This window comes from Carettochelys insculpta, chromosome 10, assembly GCF_033958435.1.
Source record: "Carettochelys insculpta isolate YL-2023 chromosome 10, ASM3395843v1, whole genome shotgun sequence".
Taxonomy (NCBI): Eukaryota; Metazoa; Chordata; order Testudines; family Carettochelyidae; genus Carettochelys; species Carettochelys insculpta.
In genome coordinates, this window is record NC_134146.1 from 11,523,598 (window position 1) to 11,545,353 (window position 21,756).

The following is a 21,756-nucleotide window of genomic DNA, read 5'->3' on the forward strand; positions in this document are numbered from 1 at the left end:
TCAGTGTGTTGCAGTGAGGATCCCTGGTGGCTGGGATCACCCACCCACCATCAAGGCCATGGGCTGGAGTGGGTGGGTCCAAGATCCCCTACCCCCACCTCCCTGTGAGGCTAAGGCAGGGAGAATCTTAGCCACTGAGGCTGGACTGGGACTAGGCTGCTGAGGCCTGACTGGACTGGGGAGCCTCAAGGACAACACAGCAGCCCTTGGAAGCAAGGTGGGGTAGGAGACCCCTGCCACAACTAGTGGAGAATGTGGGTGTGACCTGATCCTACCCTCTGGTATTAGGAAGAATGTGAAGGACCAGGGGAGGAGGCCCCAAAAGTGGGGGGCGGGGAAGCAGGGGAGAAAACCTTTATTTTGGCCTCTTTCCCACAGACAAACTAGGATGCTTGTGGATGGACCCCACTGAATTGTTTGAGTGGCTGGTGGACCACCAACAGAGGCAGGCAGTCCAGCAACAGCAATTAGTCAACTACTTCAAGCCCTGGCAAATCATCAGCAGGTGGGGACTACTCAGCAACAGGGGCAGCAACAGCTATTGAAAACCCTCGGTGACCAGCAACATACTCAGCAGGAGTGCCTGATACAGCACCTGGCCTCCTTGTGGAACGCAGTGCCTCCAGCACAGCCAGGTAACGGTGAAAGGGAGACTGGGGAGGGGGGGGGGGACTGGCTGGGCTACCACTAAGATGGGTCCCCACAATGAACCTGAGGCCTACTGGTGACCTTCAAGCAGGTTGCAGTGGCTGCAGGATGGACCCTAGAGCATTGGGCCACCTTACTGGCCCCCTGCCTCATGGGGCTGGCACAACTGGCTTTCTGTAGTATGGCCTCTCAGGAGGCAAGGGAGTATCTGCAGGTGAAGGTGGCCATTTTAGTCCAGGTGGGGATAAGTGCGGAGTCATATCACCAGTGGGTGTGGCAGGAGCAGTAACCCTCGGGGGGGCAAGGCCCCAGGCAGCAGCCCAGAAGATCCAGGATCAGTGCTGGCAATGGCTGGAGCTGGACTGGTGGACTGTGACCCAGGTGGAGGAATTAGTAGCCCTGGAGCAATTTGTGAAAATCCTGCCACAAGGAGGGAAGGAGTAGGTGCCATAGCACCAACCTGAGACCCTGGCCTGGGCCATCCGCCTGATGGTAGACTACATGGCTGCAGAAGAACCCCCAAAGGTGGAGCCATGACCACTCTATGGTCCAGAACTGATGGGTAAGGGGCCACGCTGGAGGGACCACACAAGACCATGGGGGGGCATGTTGCCCCCTGTAGCCACATGACCCTGTAAAAGCAGCCTGGCATGAGGAACCTGGTTGAAGGGAGATGTGTCCACCCCTAAAGTGATGTACTCCTCCCTGGGAGCCTCCACTGGCCGGCCCGAGCAGAGGCTGCTATTATGAGTGTGGCCAGGAGGGCCACTTCAAGCAGGATTGCCTGTTCATGGACTGCAGTTTTGGCCAGGTATTGCTGGTGGGGTCCCCTGCCCAGAGCAGGGACCACTTGCGCATAGTGGCTCCAGTGAAGGTAGAAGGGAGGGAGACCTTGGTCTTGGTAGACTCAGGGTTCAGCCAAACCATAATCAGCAAGGAACTGGCTGCAGGACTCACCCAGGGGAACACCACAGTGCAATTACAATGTATAAACAGGGATGTGAGGCCATATCCCACAATTGTGTTGCTGGTGGTGGGGGCCCATGAGCAACGTTGAATGGTGGCACTGATCCTGAGGCTGGCATGCCCTGTTAAAATCGGCAAGCCCTAAATTCCTAACATTTTTTGCACTGGGTTGGGGGTGAATGACATGCATGACATGAAGCTGCAGGTGCACGCTGGAATTTTTAATAGAATGCTTCTGCCTCTGGAAAACTGGGGAAAGTATCCCATTCAGATACAGCTCCACTTATACAGCAGGTTTTCTGTTATTGTCTTCTGTCATCCTTTGTAACCAAGGAACCATATTCCTCAGCTTATGCTGATTGCCATCTAAATGAAGGTATAAACCTTCTTATCATAATTAGCAGCTGTAGAAATTATTCTAATGTCACAGGTGCTCAAAGCTTCAAGAACCTGACTTAAAGCCAACCTCAAAACAACAGAGCATCTCAGACTGACACCAACAGACTTTGTATCAGGCTGCAAATGAGGAACAAGATGCAGGAGTAACTCTTAAGAAATAAATGATCAGTTCTCATGCAAATGTCATTAGCTAGGAAGAACAAAGCCCAGCCTACACTAGAAGGCACAGTCAAACTAAGTGACGTCAACTCCAGTTGTATATCCATCACCCCCAGTGCTCCATGGGGCTGCAAATAGAGATGCTATTTGACTGACTTCATGGAATCACAGAATTCTAGAGCAGAAGGGACCTCAAAGTCATCTAGTCCACTTCAGCCCCCCATTTGCAACCCACAGAGCACTGGGGGTGATGGGAGAATGATCAGGAGTCCATTTAGCACATCCCTATGAGGCCTGCTAAATCAGCCCTGGGAGAGCCATCTCTGGCGCATCGATCTTCCAGTAAGTATAGACAAGCCCAAAGACAATGTAGGGGAAAGAAGCAGAATTGTTACTGAGCAGGATGTTTCTCAGCTGCTCCTTTAACAGTATAAAAAAAAAGAGTTTAATTCACTTTTGTGTCCTTCGGTGTAAGTTCCAGGGGGGCAAGTTTGCAAAACTTTGGTGGTGCCCAAGATGCCCAGAGCCCCCAACACTTCCCCCACCTGCCTAAAGCTCTGGAGAGACTTAGGTAGGGGAAGGGTGGGGGAGGGAATTTGAGTGCAGGAGGAGGTGAAAGGTTGGGCTCTGGGGTGCAGGCTCTAGCCTGGAGTCTGGGAGCTGGGCACAGGCTCTAGGCTGACTGTGAGGATACAGGGGTGAGAGAGCAGGTTCTGCAAGAGGAGTTGGGCTGTACGAAGTGGTCAGGAAGACGGGCTGGGAGAGTTTGGAGGCAGGTGGCTGGGGTGGGAAGGGAGGTCAGACGTTTCAGGAAGAAACAGGGTCCGGAGGTAGAGTTTGTGGAACACCTGCCTCTGGCAGCTGCTGCTACACAGGGAGTCTCTGTGTGCTGCTGCCCACCGGGGCACCTGCCCCGGGGACCACAGGGATGTGCTGCAGTCACATGGGGCAAGTAGCTGGGAACTGCTCTATCGCTGCTGCGCTGGTGGGGGTGGGGACCCCAGGCCATTTTAAAATCACGTACAACTTGCTGTCCATGCAAACTGACTCTTTTTTTTTTTTTTTTTAAACAAGTGTCAGAATTAATTTAATTTGCTTTGTGTCACTTTGCTCCCTTCTAAAGTGTGTGAAAGGGAATCATTTGTAGCATCTTTTAAAGGAGAGAGAATCTTTTGGGGGGGGGAAAAATAGCTTGAAACCCCTGGCAAATACCAGCAAATCCCCAAGGCAGCTGTCAGGCTCTGAAAAGTTTCTTTAAGTTGATGGCAAAAGCACCTTTGACAGGGAATCATTGTTTTGAGCCAAAGGAATAAAAACAACCATATTGAGGCTAAGCCAGTGACTGAAGAATGAGCTAAAAAGCAGTAGGGCAATGGCCAATAAAACCTGGAATGGTGGAGAGAGTGTACGTGGGGCCTGACCCAAAACCATGTGAACTTAATGGGAAGACTCCCACAGCTTGTGTGTGCTTTTGGATCCAGCTCTAAAATGGCTCTAGGTGGACATCTTTGAATAAAGCATTCTAGGGCAAGTCCTTGCAAATGACTTTGGTAAAATTACAGTATATTTCTTCCTTTAGTTCTTGAATGAGTAAGAGGATCTTTGCATGTGAACTTTCTGTTCCTCATTTGCCAGCTGCGTGAAGCTGTTGTTCTTTCTATTTGAACGTTGCAAACAGGAATTGTTTTACTTCCTGTTACATACATTGCATCACGTGGTGTCCCCCACCCACAACAAGTAGGTAGATAGTGAATGAGCCCCTATGGGAGGTTAATGCTTTCAGCCCGTCCTATGGTCTGAACTAAGTTCGTGGTTTGTTCCAGGCCAAAGCCAAGCTACAAACGATGGTCAAGAAAAACTGAGGCTGACAGCTGCCAACATTTGAGGCTGCATATTTGGGTGTGTGCGTCAGTGCTACATGCATGACTCCATGGGCAGGTCTCCCTACGTTTCTGTATGCCACACTGTCTGCTGCACTGTCTTCTGGGAACTTTTCGTAACGTGTTGTAGAGTAGACGTGAGTCGGGCAGGGTGCTTCCCGAGCAAGGGGACAAGCTGACAGCAGGCTACTTCTCCAGCCCATAATGCCATCTCCAGTCCATGATCTCTGCATCCTTCTTTAACAGGACCTTCACAAACCCACGTTGCATGTCTTGTCTTGTCCTCCACAATCTCTGACAGTACCATAGGAGCCACAGGCCTCTGCTTGCTTTTCAGGCAAATTGAAAATACAGAACACACAATTCTCTATTTACACACCCACAGCAAGTGCAACAATAGGAGATGTGGTTTTTTTTCTATGACTGTTTGCTGAGAAACACAGTAAAGTACAGCTGAGTAGACAGTCAGGCACAGCAGATAGTGAGCAAAATGAGTCAATGTCTGGTTGGCAGTTGGTTTCAAGTGGAATGCCCCAGGGATCAGTTCTGCAGCTGGTATTGTTCAACATCTTTATTAATGACCTGAATGAGGGACGGCGCCCTCAGCAAATTTGTGCAGAACACTAAGCCGGGGGGCAGGTAGATTCATTGGAGGGAAGAGAGAGGATCCAGAGTGACTTGGATAAATTGGAGGATTGGGCCAAAAGAAATCTGAGGTTCAACAAGGAAAAGTGCTGTGTTTTGCACCTGGGACAGAAGAGACCCAAACGTTGTTACAGGCTGGGGACTGACTGGCTAAGTAGCAGTGCAGCAGAAAAGGACCTGGGGATTACAGTGGATAAGAGGCTGGATATGAGTCACCAGTGCGCCCTTGTAGTCAAGAAGGCTAATGGCATATTAGGGGTGCATTAGGAGGAACATTTCCAGCAGATACAGAGGAGTTATTATTTGGCACTTGTGAGGAGACAGCTGGACTATTACACCCTGTTCTGGGTGCCCTGGCAGAGAAGGGATGTGGATGCTTTGGAGTGGGTTCAGTGGAGGGCAACAAAAATTATTAGGGGGCACATGACCTCTGAGGAGAGGCTGAGGGATCTGAGCTTATTTAGTTTGCAGAAGAGAAGGGTGAGGGGTGATTTGATACCACCCTTCCCCTTCCTGAAAGGGGGCCCTAAAGAGGATGGAGAGAGGCTGTTCTCAGTAGCAACAGATGGCAGAACAAGGAGCAATGGTCTAAAGTTACAGAGCAGGATGTGTAGGTTGGATATTGGGGGGGAAAAACTGTTTCACTAGAAGGGTGGTGAAGCACTGGAATGCATTACCTTAGAGAGGTGGTGGACTCTCCTTCCCCAGAGGTTTTTAAGTGCTGACTTGACAAAGCCTTGGCTGGGATGATTTAGTTGGGGTTGAGCCTGCTTCAGGAAGGGGGCTGGACTCAATGACCCCCTGAGGTCCCTTCCAGCCCTAGGATTCTATGTTTCTAAAACAACTCAAGGTTGCTGGCAGTATTCACAAAGCCACTGTAGATGGTGCAACATCACTTCTGGGCCCACATTGTGATGCAGGGTCATGACAAGTGTGGCTGCAGGACTTTTGGATGCAAAAGGTCACATTCCTAGATCTGTGTGCTGAGCCCTAACCCTCCAGAGCAGGGACACTAGAATGAAGGCCCTGTGTGTGGCAAGGGAGTGTAAGGGGTGTGAACATCCCCCTGCCCCCCATGGGCCACCCTGCCCCTTCTCCATTCCATTCCCACCTGGACCCTCCCTGAACAGCCTGGCCAGGAATTACTGGGCTAGGAGACAGCTGCAGGGGATCGCCTTTCTGCAGCTTCCCTACACTCACCGCATGATGATCTGCAATATCCTCTGGGACCAGTGAGCCCTGCCACAGGTAATCCTCCTCCTCCCACACTGGGAGTGGGGAGGAATCTTCAGGACAAGCTGGGGTGGGCTGGTGAAAGTCCTTGGGAGGAGAGGGGCCAGAGCAAGGGGTTTGGGGCTGAGCAGGGGTGGAGTGTTTGGGCTGATGGGGGAGGACTGTGTTCAGGAGGGATGTTGGGACCTTGCAGGCTGCAGGGGTTTCCATCTGAGCTGGGGGTGGAGGGTTTGGGCCTTTTGGGAGGTTTCAGTCTAAGTGGGGGTGTTGAGTGAGGGGTTTCAGGCTAAGAGGGGTTGGCTGTGCGGGGGATACTGGGGCTTTGCAGGGCGTTCAGTCTGGGGGGGTGAGAGGTGGGTGTTTCAGCCAAGCAGGGAGGGGGTGTTGGGGGGGATGTCAGTCTGATGTCAGGGTTTCGGGTGGTCAGGGGGGTCCTTGGGCCAAGCAGGAGGCAGGGACAGCTGGAAGCCAAGCGTGAGGGGAGAAGAGCAGTGCCCACTGGGATGGGGTGGCCAAGACTTACAAAACAGCATCCCCCCACCCCCAGAAATTCCTGTGTAAGGGCCCTGAATGAGACCAGCACTGATGGTGGTGAAGTGAGTGACAATTACGCTCTGGGAGGTGGCAGTACCAGGGCTGCTACTGGTTAGAGAGACATTTTTGGAGCTGGAAAATACACAGTGAGGAGGAGCAACATTGAGGAGGTCACCTGTCACCTACTACCACCCAGGACTGGCACTCTTGGCACCGCGCAGGACGCAAGGGAGGGATTTGCACAAAGGGGAGCTTGGGCGTCTGTGGGAATGTGCAGTGCTAGCTGAGTGTGTCTCTTCCCAAGCTGGACAGCGCTGTGGCACTCAGCGTTACGCCAGCGGTGTTGTGAACCAAAGTTAATACTCCAAAAATACAGTGATAAAGTGCAGAAAAAATGTGAAAAATAAAACTACCCAGGCAATGCAACCATTTAACAGACATGAATGAAGTGGAACTTGGAAACTGGAAAGGCAGCAAACATTGCTGCCCCTTTCATTGCACAAATGTCACCCTTTGTGACGACACAGATATCAGCCCTGGTTCTCCCACCCCACTGGCTGTGAAGCTGGGGTTTTCCTTGCTATCCTGTGTCCTGGCAGCTCTAGTTACTTTGTCCTACCTGGTATTTCATTTGTGTGAGAGACTTCTCCTTTGAATTCTTATACTGCCACCATGTGACAGAAGCTGGCACTGCCTTTGCAGATGACCACAGCTGATGGGTCTCTGCCAGGGGAGAATTAATATCCAGATTATCATCCATACTACCACAACAGCTAAGGTGCCCCAGTCATGAACCAGGCCCCCCATTTAGTTAGCCTCTGTACAAATGTTGAGCACTTGGGCTTTCCACCCCTGCAGGTTGGAAGAGAGGAGGAAAAATGAGGACTCCAAATGGGGGAGGGGGGAGAGAGAGACTAGAAGGGTCACCTAGGAAGGCAGCAAGAGAGAAACTAGAAAGGGAAGGACACACAGGGTAGACTTGGAGAGGACAGAGGAGAGCAGAGTCATAGAACAATAGAGCTGGAAGAAGTCCAGCCGCCTGCTCTAAGCAGGACCAAACCCATCAGATCAGCCCCGCCAGGGCTTTGTCTAGCCGAGACTTAAACACCTCCAGGGATGGAGACTCCACTACTTCCCTGGGTAGACCATTCCAGTGCTTCACCACCCTCCTAGTGAAGAAGTTTTTTCCTAATGTTCAACCTGGACCTTCCCAACCGCAACTTGAGACCATTGTTCTGTGTTCTGAACAAAGGACACCAGGCACACGCCTTTCTCATCCTGCAAGGAAGGGGTGAAAAGACCCATTGCTGTCCTCTCACCCTGGCTAAGAGCAGGCAGGCAACTAGACCTTTCTGGGTATTCCCAGAACCACAGTCTCTAAAAGCCCAAGGTCATACCGACTGCAGGGGAATGCAATTCACACTCTCATGCCCTGATGGCAAATGAAGCCTATTTTCATCACTGTGTCTTCAGCGGCCTATGGGCACTGCTCCCCCTAGTGCGCATGTACAGCAACTACAGGTTGCACAGTCTCTGAGGCTACGGGCGTTCCTAACTCACCCTCTGCATTTCTCTTTGCTCTCCTTCCTGGGTTCCCCTGATTACTGTTAACATTACTCCTTTCCTTTAGGTCTGAACCACTGTTAATTACACTCATCTCTGCACTCCCCCGCTATTGTCTCCTGCCCTTCCCCATCCAGCCTTCTGCCCCCTGCCAGGCCCTGTGTCCTCTCTTTGAGGACTAGAGGCTGAAGGGGGAGATGGGGAGCAGTGCAGTCGATCTTGGCTGCTTCTCAGATGCCTCCACTGCTGGCTGAATGGCTGGGCCGGGGGATGGAGATGGGGAGAGGAGATCCTCCTGCCTGCCCAGCTGCCAGAAGAAGTTCTCTCTAATGACAGCAAAGCACTTTCAAGAACACCCGCGAGTGAGGAAAGCTGGAGCAGGAAGGGCTGTGTTTGGCCAGAGGTCAGATCAGAAAGCTGGAGCATCCAGACAGACACAGACGTTAGACAGCTCTCCATTCCCTTCCCCACAACCCCATTCGCCTCCAGGGACCCTGACCTGCCGCCTCTCCTTCCACAGACACACACACCTCTCTGAACATCCACAGAAAGTCCTCCTCCAAAAACACCGTACCCATTCACCCACTCTGGAAGTGGGCCTGGAAGCTATTAACTCCCCTCAGGTATTTTCAACTCATTTTATCACAAGTCTCACAATAGTTGATGATTTTCTGAAGTCCTGAAAACAACCTCTAATGGTTCAAATCAAAGCAGAGAAAAAGAATCCAACATGGGGCTTTTCCTGTTTTGTGTGCCTAACCAATTTAATGTTTAAGATTAGCAATTGTGACAGACACGATCAGACAGACACAGAGCAGCCAGCTGCTGCATGCTAATCCTATTGAGATCTTATGATGCAGTGGAAAGATCCCCCTTGTGGGGAAGGAGGATCCAGGGGGGCTTGGGAACCCAAATATGCAGGGGGAGACGAGGAAACCAAACAGAGACAAGTGTAGGGGTCATAACAAGGGAGCTGGAAGGGAATACCATGTAGAGAGTCCCAGACAGCTCCCACCGCTCCCCAATGGCGTTGAGGGAGCCGGTGGATGCTACCCAGAGGAACTCTGCCCAGACGTGAGAGTGGATGGAGAATTAAAAAACAGGCCCCACAGTCACAGTCTCCCCCACACACAACCTCCTCTGCCTGGTCTTATAAATGGACATCTTGGCCACAGCCAGGAGGAGCTCCTGTGACTTTGTGGGGCCATGGATGGCATGTGCCAAGATCAATAGGTGTGCGGAGAATTGCAGCCAGAACCTCTGAAGTAGGTTTTAGAGGAGACAGAAGAGGGGCTGTAGCCTGCTGCATTCAAGGCAGATATGCACCAGGGTTTCATTCATGCCACAAAAGGAACAAGTGTCAGGGACAAGGGTGAACTCTGCTAACTACATGCCTGTGCTCTCTCTGCCATAGACGATCCTCCAGCCAATGTCCCCAGTGGTCCTCAGGACCAAGGTGGAGCATAGCCTGGCCCACTGGGACTTCCCACCCTCTGCTCCAGGCAGGAGGTCCCACCACTTAGTGCAAAATTTTCCATGCAGCTTGCACAGATTTTACTCTAGTCATGGAACCTTTTAATTTCTGTTTAAGTAACCTCCTCATTTTTGTGTAATTCCCCTTTTTGAAATTAAATGCCAGAGTGTTGGCCTGCGGAAGTGTTCTTCCCACCACAGGAATGTTAAATGTTGTTATGTTATAGTTACTATTCCCAAGCAGTCCTATAATAGTTACCTCCTGGACCAGATCCTGTGTTCCACTCAGTCCTAACCTGAGAATTGCCTCTCCCCTGGTGGGTTCCTGTACTAGCTGCTCCAAGAAGCAGTCATTTAAGACATTGAGAAATTTTATCTCTGCCTCTCATCCTGAGGTGACATGCACCCAGTCAATATGGGGATAACTGAAATCCCCCAAGATTTTTAATTTTGATAGCCTCTCTAATCTCCCGTAACATTTCAACGTCACTATCACTGTCCTGGTCAGGTGGTCGATAACATATCCTTACTGCTATATTCTTATTAGAGAATGGAATTACTATCCATAGTGATTCTATGGAACATTTTGATTCATTTAAGATTTTTACTTAATTTGATTTTACAGCATCTTTTGAATCTTTTGTCACTCCCCGACCTGCATGACCTATTCCGTCCTTCCGACATATTTTATATCCAGGTATGATTGTGTCCCACTGATTGCCATCATTCCACCAGGTTTCTGTGATGCCTATTATGTCAATCTCCTCTTTTAATATGAGGTACTCCAGCTCACCCATCTTATTAGATGGACTCCTAGCATTTGTGTAGAAGCACTTTCAAAAATTGCCACTGTTTATTTGTCTGCCCTTCCCTGATGTACTAGATTCTTTTATACATGAGTGTTTCCTGTCTGATCTGGTGCATATTATATCATCTCCTCTCTTCTCTTTCTGACTAAAACCTAGAGAATCTCTAGCAATGGACTCTCCAAGAGAAGTTTCCATCCGATCCATGTACTCCTCTGCGCCAATCGGCTTTCTCCCCATCTCTTAATTTAAAAACTGCTCTGCAACCTTTTTAATGATAAACTCAGGTGGATCCAGAATGCTGGCACTTAGGTGGAGGCCATCCTTCCTGTATAGGCTCCCCTCTCCCAAAAGTATCCTCAGTTCCTAACAAAACTAAACCCCTCCTCCCTACACCATTATCTCTTCAACACATTGAGACTCTGAAGTTCTACCTGTCTACTTGGCCCTGTGCATGGAACTGGAAGCTTTTCTGAGAATGCCACCATAGAGGTCCTGGATTTCAGTCTCTTTTCTAGAGGCCTAAATTTGGCCTCTAGGACACTTCTCCTACACCTCCTTACATCACTGGTACATACATGTACCACAACCACCGGCTCCTCCTCATCTCTACACATAAGTCTATCTAGATGCCTCAAGAGATCTGCAACCTTTGCACCAGGCAGGCAAGTCACCATATGGTGTTCCCGGTCATCACAAACCCAACTATCTATGTTTCTAAATATCCAATCACCCACTACTAACACCTGCCTCTTCCTCACAGCTGGCCTTCCCTCCCCCAGGGAGGTATCCTCAATGCGAGAGGATACCATAACCTCCTTTGGAAGGAGGGTCCCAACTATGGGATGATTTCCCTCTGCTTCCACTGACTGCTCTCTTCCACTGAGCCTTTCATCCTCCTTAACACTGCTGAGGCTATCAGACTGGAGGTAGGACAGTACTACAGTGTCCCAGAAAGCCTCATCAGCATCTCTCTCTGCCTCCCTTAGCTCCTCCAGATCAGCCAGCCCGGCCTCCAAAGCCCAAACTTGGTCTCTGAGGGTCAGGGGCTCCTTGCATATAGACCACCCGCCCACAGGGCAGTTAATCATACATGTTACACTCGACACAATAAACAGGACCGCCCCGACTCTGCTGCTGGGCTTCAGCCTGCATTTTGTCTTAAGAATAAATTTGATTATATACGGGGCTTTTATTTAAATGTTCGGGACATAGTTTTATATAATTTTATGTCTAAAGGTGGACAGAAGTAACTAGTGCCCTCTAAACTCCCCTCTGAGAACTCCCTCCTGTTCGCAAATGCCCTGGTCGCTTACTAGCAGGGTTTATAAATCTCTGGCCTTCCTGATAGTCCCTCCCTCTGGCTCTGGCTCGACAAATGAGCAGACAGTTTTGATTTCAAATTAATTAAGGCTCACAGCTTCCAAATGCCAGTCTGAGCACATGGCCTTTCAAACAAACACACACAGCACAGCACTCCAAACTCCAAACAAACTCACTCAAACCCTGAACCCCCAAAAAAACACCCACACAGTCCAGACAGTCACTTAACCCCAAGATGCTGTAAATTGCCCCCTCCTTCACCAGGAGAGCTCATCTCAAAACTCCTTCCTGTTAACAAACACCCTGTTTGCACGACCAAACATACCAACCTGTTGTTTTTAAGTCCCAGCTTGATAAGGTCCTGGCTGGGATGACTTAGTTGGGATTGATCCTGCTTGGAGCAGGGGGCTGGACTAGATGACCTCTTGAGGTCCCTTTCAGCTCTGTGATTCTATGATTCTAAGGAGAAAGAGGAAGAGCTTGATAGCCAGAATACACAGCTGATCTAACAGCAGACAGCCCTGATGTACTCACCTTTTTTCTGACCCACTATGGCCATTTTGATGATCTTCCACCGAACCCAGACTAATCGGCACCACTGTCCTCCCAGAGCTGAGTTACAGACCAGGAATTCCGACGGGGATCTCTCTGCAGAGTTAGTAACAAAGTAGGAATATATAAGATGTTAAACCCAACAGAGTCTCTTAAACAACTTGCCACAAGATGTCAGCACATGCTAGTATTGTAGCAGAGTGGGTCTAATAATAGTCCCTCTTATATACAGGGCTCCTGTCAGCTAACTGCTAAATTATTTGACAGAAAAATTAAGACTTTTAGTGCCTAAATATCCCCTGGAAATATGATTAATATTGTCCAAACCCCCAATCAAAACCTGAAGTGACATTCCTGGCAGACACAACCCTCATTGCCTTTAAAGTCCCAACCCTCCTGCTTACCCCTCCCAAGAACTGGAGATGCGGCTTTTCAAGTAACAGTCAAAACCCTGAACAAGCTAATAGAATCAGAGGGTTGGAAGACACCTCAGGAGGTCATCAAGTCCGACCCGTGCTCAAAGCAGGACCAATCCCAACTAAGTTATCCCAGGCAGGGCTAGCTGATGCTTAACAACCTCTAGGAATGGAGATTCCACCACTTCTCTAGGTAACACATTCCAGTGCTTCACCGCTCTCCTTTTTCCTAATATCCAACCTAGACCTCTCCCATTGCAACTGGAGACCACTGCTCCTCATTCTGTCATCTGTCACCACCGAAAGCAGCCTCTCTCCACCCTGTTTGTAATCCCCCTTCAGGTAGTTGAAAGATGTTATCAAATCCCCCCTCACCCTTCTCTTCTGTAGACTAAATAAACCTAAATCCCTCAGCCGCTTCTCATAAGTCATGTGCTTCAGCCCCATCTGGATTCTCTTCCACGCATCCACACCCTTTTCGTAATGGGGACCACAGAATTGGACACAGTATTCCAGGTGGGGCCTCACCAGTATCAAATAAAGGGGAATAGTCATGTCCCTAGATCTGCTGGCAATGCTCCTACTAATGCAATAACACAGAGAAAGCCATGCTAGTCTATATACTATCAAAACAAAAAGGCAGTCAAGTAGCCAGCTGTTCTTGGCTTTTTTGGGCCTATCTTGGAGTAGGTGATCTCTGGGTATTCGTCTGGCCCTGGAACAACAATTCCTCAGCTCTCGTCCCCTATTACCCCTCCTCTACTTAAGATACATTGATAACATCTTTATGATTTGGACCCATGGTATAGAGTCTCTAGAAGAATTCCCCAGGGACTTTAACAATCTGCACCCCACCCTCAACTTATGCCTCGATTACTCCATGCGAGAGATACATTTCCTGGACACTACAGTACAAATCAGGGATGGCCTAATCGGTACCACACTCTACCGGAAACCCACTGATAACTATACTTACGTACACACTTCTGGCTTCCATCCTGTACACATAACCAGATCCATTGTTTACAGTCAAGCCCCTAGGTACAATCACATTTGCTCTGATCCTACTGACAGAGACCAAAAACTACAAGATATTTACCAAATATTCATAAATCTGAATTACCCACCAGGAGAAATAAGAAAACAAATTGACAGGGCCAGATTAATACCCAGAGACCAGCTACTCCAAGATAGGCCCAAAAAGCCAAGAACAGACCACCACTGGTCATCACCTACAGCTCCCAACTCAAACTACTGCAACGCATTATTAAAGACCTACAACCTGTCCTTAATCAGGATGCCACGCTCCAGAAGGCCCTAGGTGACAGGCCTATTCTCTCCTACAGACAACCTCCCAACCTTATGAGGATTCTCACCAACAGCCACAGTCTATAGCACAGGAATACCAGTCCTGGAACTTTTCCTTGCAACAAAGCCCGCTTCCAGCTTTTCTGACATATCTATTCTGGGATACCAGCACTGGACCTAATCAGGTTAGTCACAGAATCATGGGCACATTCTCATGTTCCTCAACTAACATCATATATGCTGTCATGTGCCAACAATGCCCAGATGCTTTGTATATTGGACAGACTTCAAACTCTCTCAGACAAAGAGTTAATGGGCACAAAACAGACCTCAAAACACTCCTGATCCACAAACCAGTTAGTCTATGTTTTAATGGAGTGGGCCATTCTGTTAATGGCTTAAGAGTTTGTGTCTTATTGAAGAAGAATTTTCACTCTGCTTTGGAAAGAGAGACTGCTGAACTCTCTTTCATATTCAAATTCGACACATTAAAACGTGGTTTGAACTAGGATGCAAATTTTGTGGGACGCTATAGGAGGTCTTTTGCATACTTGGCTTAATCTAATTCTTGACTCCCCCCACCACTCTCTGATTTGCTCACCTTGATAATTTTTTTACTGATTCGTCAACCTTGATTACTATCTTTGGATCTCTGTGCCTTAAATATTGAGTCTGTTCTGGTCTGGCTATGGTGTGAAGTGGATCTGTCCCACGAAAGCTCACCTAATAAGTTATTTTGTTAGTCTTTAAAGTGCTAATTTACTGCTTTTTTGTTTTACTGCAGTCCAATGTGCCATTAGCCTTCTTGGCTACAATGGTACATTGTTGATTCATGTCCAGCTTCCCATCTACAATAATGCCCAGGCCCTTTTCTTTAGAACTACTGCTTAGCCAGTCTGTAGCCAACCAATAGTAGTGTTTGGGATTCTTAGATTTCCTTCAGTGTCTCCATTTGATACCAATTGCCAACCAGACAAGCCATTGATCACAACCTGTTGAGCCTGATGATCTAACCAGCTTTCTGTTCTCCTTACAGTCCATTTATCCAATCCATACTACTTTAACTTGCTGGCAAGAATACTGTAGGAGACTATCAAAAGCTTTGATAAAGTCCAGGTATTGCTTATTCATTTCCTTGAGGTGACAACTGAGGTGCCAAATAATTGCTTGATCCTTCCAGGTGCTCAACACATTAGCCAAAGACTTCATTTCCCGCTCCAGACAGGGAAGCTACTGCAGTCACAATTGACTTTGGCAGCTTCAGGAATACTCAGTTCGCTTCCTTTCTCATCAAAATCTCCATGCGTTACCATTATCTGCTCACGTTCCCAGCTACGCAGGTAATGTAACCTGAGTCCAGGTGGCATATGTGTGAGTAACACATTATAGGGATGCTAATCCCCAAATGAAGCATTACAAATGCCTGGAACTCATAAGTAACATTTAAAACAAAGCCAAGCATGTTATGGCAGGGAGATGCTCAGATATGGCCCCCAAACTGTAACACTACTCGTGCTTTGTCAGTCTTTTATTCTCCCCCTTCCCAATTTCCTGTCTTTCTGGTTTTTTTCCCTCCTCATCTCTCATTATAGCCTGCACTGGGGATGGGAAAGTGAGCTACAGTATGTTCTCTAGCCATCCCCCAGTGGCAGAAGTTCATAGACCTCCTCCCCCCCTGCCAATCTTAGGGGCTATTCTGTCAGGGTTGCTTGTCTCTTCTCTTCTCATCCCCCTCTCCTGGGCCTCTCTGTGTGGTGGCAGAAGAGGAGTCATCTTTTGTCAGGCACTCCCTAAATGTAAGATTGAGCCTACTAAGCTCCTACCCCACTGGTGACTTCATTTCTCAGCCATCCCCAGAGGTGATCCCTCCAAACTAAAGTAGATAGCAGATTGATATAGCAGCTTCCCCTGCAGCTATCCAAGCCTGATCTGTTCTGGAACAAAATAGATAGTTTCAGTTTCCATATCGATCAATCTGGTGCACCTCAAACAGTGTCATTGAAAAATCCATAATTATTTTAAATAAAAACACTTTAGAAATCAAAGGTGAAAGACTTTAATAGGTCATATGTCTAACAGACAACATATACAAGCATGTTAAGGTTTGTTACTAAGCAACTGCTGTTTTGAGCCTTTGAAACTTATTACTTTTAGTTCATGCTGGAGAACTAAGGCCTTGTTCTTAGTCCAGGGACAACATGTAATTAGCATACTTAATAACCAGTTAAATCATGAAGCATCAGAAGGGAGAGACTTTATTTCCACTTGAGTGCAGATTGGCCAAGATTCCTAAAAGCAAAAATAAATGCAGGGCTTAAATTTACCAGTCTGCTGTATTTCCATCAAGCAAGCTCATTTCCCTCCCCCACTCCCAATATACCTTAGAGAGTCACTCTAGGAAGTAGGGTTAGGACTAACATGATTTAATTTTCAAAACACAAAATTATATAATACACAAAGCATACATTCTATTGTGCTGGGGGAAACACACTTTACTAAGCTGTGAGAATTGTACGGGACTTTCCCTTTTCCATAAGCTTTAACATTACAGTCAGTCTAAAGTATCCATTCTGATCTGTAATATCAATAATTCCTCTTTATAACAACAGAGAGGTGGCTGTGTTACTCTGTATTCTAACAAAACAAACCAGCATGCAAGAAGCACTTTAAAGACTAACAAAATTATTTTGTTCAAGTACTGCTAGTTTCATTTTTATAAGCTTATATAAGAAATAATTTTAAGTATCTCAGGACAAATTACTGCTGCACAACATGCTTGCCTAAAACTTCTGCTTGTGGTTTCATATAATTAATTCATAACATTACTTTAGTTATCATACAATATCTTTTGATTCTGTTGAGTCAAATGATCATACTTGCTTTTACTCCCCCACCCCCTTTTCTAAAGCATCAAGCTCATTTCAACAGATGGGGAACAAGTTCTGATTTGCTGGAAGCCAATTAAAGACTCTAACAATTTGAAATTCACCCCATTCACACACAACCTTCCCTCTGTCCCCCATGCCTGCATTTCAGGGCCTAATTTTAAGAGTAAACATATTATTACTACAATCTTTTTCTTTTTGCTGATCAATAGATATACAGTTCAGTTTGCATTCTTTCTATTCAGTATATTGACAAAGACTCAAGATCTTGGGTCTTATTTCAATGTCTAAACCAGAATTCCACCATGTCTGTAGTTCACTATTTTGTAATACACTGTATGGCTATTGTGTAGTCTTAACCAGGTAGCTCTCCAGATTGTACAGGGCTAGACAACACTTACTGGCATAGAAACAGCCCACATCAGTGCTTGTGACCCAATAAAAGGGCTATTTCAGACTATACAAGAGAAATCTCTCAGAAACAGACTGTTCATGCTAATGGGGTCACTGCTTGTACTTGCAAGATGGACGAAGGATGAATTAAAGATCCTGACAGGTCATAGTAAGAAAAAGAGAATTTCAAAACTAATTAAAAGCTGATTAAGACCTTTAAAGCCCCAAAACAAGGAGATCTTCCCACAACATACCACTTACATATGAAGTAGAAGGGAGAGAACTCTGCAGAATTCCTTGCCCTTGGCACACAACCAATTAGCTGGTGTTCCTCCATGCCCCATGGAGAAGCGGAACATTTTGTAGCTCAGGCCATCCAAGAGAGGAGATAGGTGAAATAGGTTAGGACCAAAAGCCAGTGACAGAGTAAGACCAATGGAGATGAGCAGAAAATAAGCATGCAGTTTTTTTCAAACGCAGATTGCTGTAATAAGAGCTTTATGGGACAGATTTTAGGCCGATGTAAAAATTCATAGATCCATAAACTTCAATAACCAGTTAAAGGAACTATGACAGTACACCCCAGTTGAGGTTCTGCCTCTTTATTCAGGAAAATATATGGAAAGCAAAGGCTTGTCTGCCCAGCATAAAAATATAAATGCCTGTGTTCAGTATGTTAGGCTCAACAGGGTCCTGCTGGTGAAAATTTCACCATATGCTATCAGAAGTTACCTAAAGCTGGGCCCATTATTTGTGCTGGAGAATATATACTTGTGTACCAATCACTGCTTTTCCTATACATTTCTATATTGCATGGTATTTCTTACCTCTCATTTCCATCCCCACTCTCCCCAATGAACATACACGCCAAGAGAGAACTCTTGTCCTGCTGTGTTCAAATGGTGGAGTCTAGTCCCATTTTGGATTACTATGTAAATTTAAGCCCAGCAAAGAGTCCCAGGTAGTTTATAAAGTACAGAGACGAGAGTGCAATGTATAAGCACATGGGATCTGAGACGTAAGTGCTGCCCAAGCAGGAGAGAGAGTAAACAGTAAGAGTATCACTTCTAAGGAGAGGATCTGTATCTGCAAGCAAAGCAGAGGAGGGCTACATTTGGAGAGCTGCTTCAGGATTTTTTGCAGATAACAGTTTCAACCACAAAAATGTTTTCAAAGTGGCGAATGCGATTACACCTTCCAGCTTCCCGTCGACTGATACCTAAGAGAGACCAAAAACAAATGCCAAGTTAGGATACTTGCATTATGTAACCATGTCTTGGATGGGGGCTAGTGGGAGGTCAGATAAGATGCAAACAACTCTAGCTTGGTGAAATATGGCAACAGCTGTATGGCAACCAAGGAAGTCACGGAAATTCACTTCCCCCCAGAACACCTCCAATATCCAGACATGAGAACCAAATGGGCGGATCACTGACCCAGTGCATTTGCTACACTAGCCAGAGCATGATCAGAGTAGTGTGGAAAAGCTGATTGTCAATGTGCAGTTTCTGAATATTAGCTCAAAAATCAAGACAATATGATTGAAGGAAGGGCATGATTGGGCAGCCAATGAAGCTAATGAGTGCTTAAATATTTGCCACATCAGTCTGAGTTTCCATTTATTCAACTCTCCGGGAGGAAATTCAAACCTCTTCGCAAAACAAGCACTGTACTCTTTAGCATCCCACGCACCTTAACAGTTTTCTGCAATGCAAAAGCTATTTCTCATTATAGCTTTGCATTGCAGCTATTCTATACTGAGGCAACAAAGCATGTGATTCACCTACTACAGCAAATCCATGTCTATCGGCATTTCTACAATCATAGTATCATGGTATTCATTTACCCTTGGGGCAGTAAGTTAAGAGGAAAAATGTAGGAAGTGACGAGATGTTCTGTTTCAGAAGTTGATGTAGCATAAATATTTTCATGGGTAGATAAGGGAAGAACAAGGGTGAGACTCCCCAGGATAAATGGAGCCTCAAACTGGAGATTTCAATCCACATGCTAAGAGGCTTGAAACCCTCTTCTTACCCCTCCCTGTCAAAAATCTAAACTAACCTATATTAGAATTGTGGGAAAATAAGGACTTTGGATAATGAATAAATTGAAAGTGTTGAAATTAAAAAACTTCTGACTTTATTAGCTTTGAATAGAAGGCACAGATGAATTTCTTCACATTGCTTTAGGGACTAAAATAGTCTAAGGGCCTGTCTGCACCTGAAAATGAATCCAGAAGGTGGCAGACTGGGAAATTAAAGCAGATCGACTCTTCTTGATTAAATCAGTGCACAAACACTTATTCTGGGATCAGCATGCCATATTCCAAAGTAGCTTAAACACTTCCAAAGTAGAAGAGCTACACAGGAATAACTGTTCTGGTATAAAACCTCACAGAATGCTTGGTGCTTTCTATTCAGCACTTCTTCAGGCTTACCCTTCAGGGCTACATCTACATTAGAAGTATATGTCGACAGGGTTGTTGTGTCAACATAATCTGTGACACCAGATTGCATCTACACACAAAAGCAGATCAACAGGGCTATCTGCTCGTCAACAGAGAGCACCCACCCTGCCCTGCCCTCTGTCAACAGAACAGCTGACCAGAAGCTCTGCAAACAGGGCTGCCCAGTGAACTGGAAGCTCTCTCTCCTGACAGTGTCTTTGTTGCACTTCTGTCAACAGAACTGTGTCGACAGAAGTGTTATTCCTCAAATTTTCGAGGGATAACACTGCCGAGACACATGCCGAGTTCTGTCAAGACTCCGTCGACAGAACTCTTTGTGTGGGGACACTCCCTGAGTTGAGTCAACAAAACCCTCTAGTGTAGACACAGCCCACGAGAGGCAGGGCTGATACCGGGGGGGAGAGGTGGTATGAAGGGTCGCGATGTGTCAGCCAGTGAGTAATGGGAGATGTGGCGCTGGCAGCAAGGACTGGGTCTACCCTGGCACTTACCATTAGAAGTGGGAAGTGGAGTGACCCAGCCCCAGGCTGTTCTGCTCCCCCGACTTCTGGGTGCATCACTCAGGAAACGGGCTCACAGGAAGGCGTGGGACCACTCTCTGCTCTCACCAGTGGCAGAAGCAGAGCAACACTGGATTACTTCCCTTCCTTCTACAGCTTTGCGTACAGGGGTGGATCTGACCCTGCTGCTGGCTCCAGGTCCCCTCCTCTCCCACTAGTTCCCTGGGTCCCACTGCTCGGGGGGAGGGGGGCTTGGGGCAGGGGGTTTAACAGAGGAAGGGGCGGGTGGCGAGGGGAAGGAAGAGGCAGGATTGCTCCAGGCCCAATACTCTCCTGGGGGTGGCCCAGGGAGGACTCACGTGCACAGTACACCCTTATGTCCCTCCCTAGCAGTAGGCACTGACACCAGGGTAGGGCTCAGTTAATATCTATTTGCAGGTTTTACCTGATCTAATCAGCCATCCCTGAAGTGGGTGTGTACATTAGACAATGACATGATAATCCCTCATTGCTACTACTAGTTCAATCCCATGTAAATGGGCAGCTGGCTCCTGCAGGCATTTCAATCAGCCTATTAGGTGGTAAAAATTCCTGCACCTGCCCCTAAAATTACACTGCAGCTTCCAATATGGGTGGAGCTGAACTGGTGTTTGTAATAAGAAACTTCTGCACCAGGGCACACTTTTCAGCTCTTCATGAAGAATCTGTTCCTTTCATCACCAGCAGCCAATCGTCACCAGCAGCAGCCCAGAAAATGCTGCACTTGTGACACAGTGGAGAAGAGGGTTAATACAATCAAACACCACAAGGTTCTTACGTCTCCTAGCAGTCCTCCGTTTCAGCCTGTATGTCTCTCTGCCGCTACACAGGTGGTAGATAAAGGAGCCAAGCTGCTCCATGTCACTGATGTGCTCTGTAACAACCATCTCCTCTCGTATTATGTACGTCTGAGGCAGGTACGTCCCTTTCTGCAATCACATTTTTTCCAAATGTTATTAAAAAAAAATAAAAGTCTGATAAGCCAACATGAGCGCCTGTTGCATCATTATTAGGGCATTAATATTGTTTGTAGAATAAAGATTATGAGATCACCAACTCATCTGATCAGAACAGTATCTGATCTTATCAGATACCGTTCTTGTCCCAGAACACAGAGTCTTGCAAGGACCCTCGGGATTTATGATAAAGACACTGGACGCATCTACACTAGCACGTATTTTTGAAAAATTCATCCCTCTTTTCAAAAGAACATGTGGCACGTCCACACAAAAAATAGGCTCTTTCTATCCGAAATCGAAAGAATGAATCTTCTTCTGGAACCCCTCTTCCGCTCCCGGATCAGAAAAATGCCTCCTTTCAAAAGCTTCTTTAGAAAAAAAGCGTGTGTAGATGCTCCGTGGGCCCTTTTTCTGAAAGAGCATTCCTCATGGAGCTGGATTTATTGCTCCCTGGCCCGTTCTTCTGAAAGAGCAGAGGCTGTGTGGATGCTTGCTATCAAAAGAGTGGATCCATCTCTCAATCTGCTTTTTTGTGTTTGGACGCATGTTTCACAAGATCTTCCTGAAGATCGTCTTTTGAAAGATCGCTCTAGCGTAGGCATGGCCAC

General features: G+C 47.1%; 1 protein-coding gene and 1 long non-coding RNA gene across 2 annotated transcripts in view; one reads left to right on the top strand and one right to left on the bottom strand.

Moving 5' to 3' along the window:
- Positions 1-537: 537 nt before the first annotated feature.
- Positions 538-20,966, top strand: LOC142018468 (uncharacterized). The gene is made up of 3 exons (XR_012646832.1): positions 538-635; positions 15,086-15,245; positions 20,877-20,966. It is a non-coding gene; the product is annotated as an uncharacterized LOC142018468 (long non-coding RNA).
- Positions 18,311-21,756, bottom strand: part of ITM2C (integral membrane protein 2C) — a 33,742-nt gene continuing 30,296 nt past the window's right edge. The window contains exons 5-6 of the mRNA XM_075004301.1: positions 20,968-21,118; positions 18,311-18,402 (exon numbers count right to left, since the gene is read on the bottom strand). Coding sequence (XP_074860402.1) covers positions 18,311-18,402; positions 20,968-21,118 — 243 coding nt within the window. The remainder of the gene's footprint in view (positions 18,403-20,967; positions 21,119-21,756) is intronic.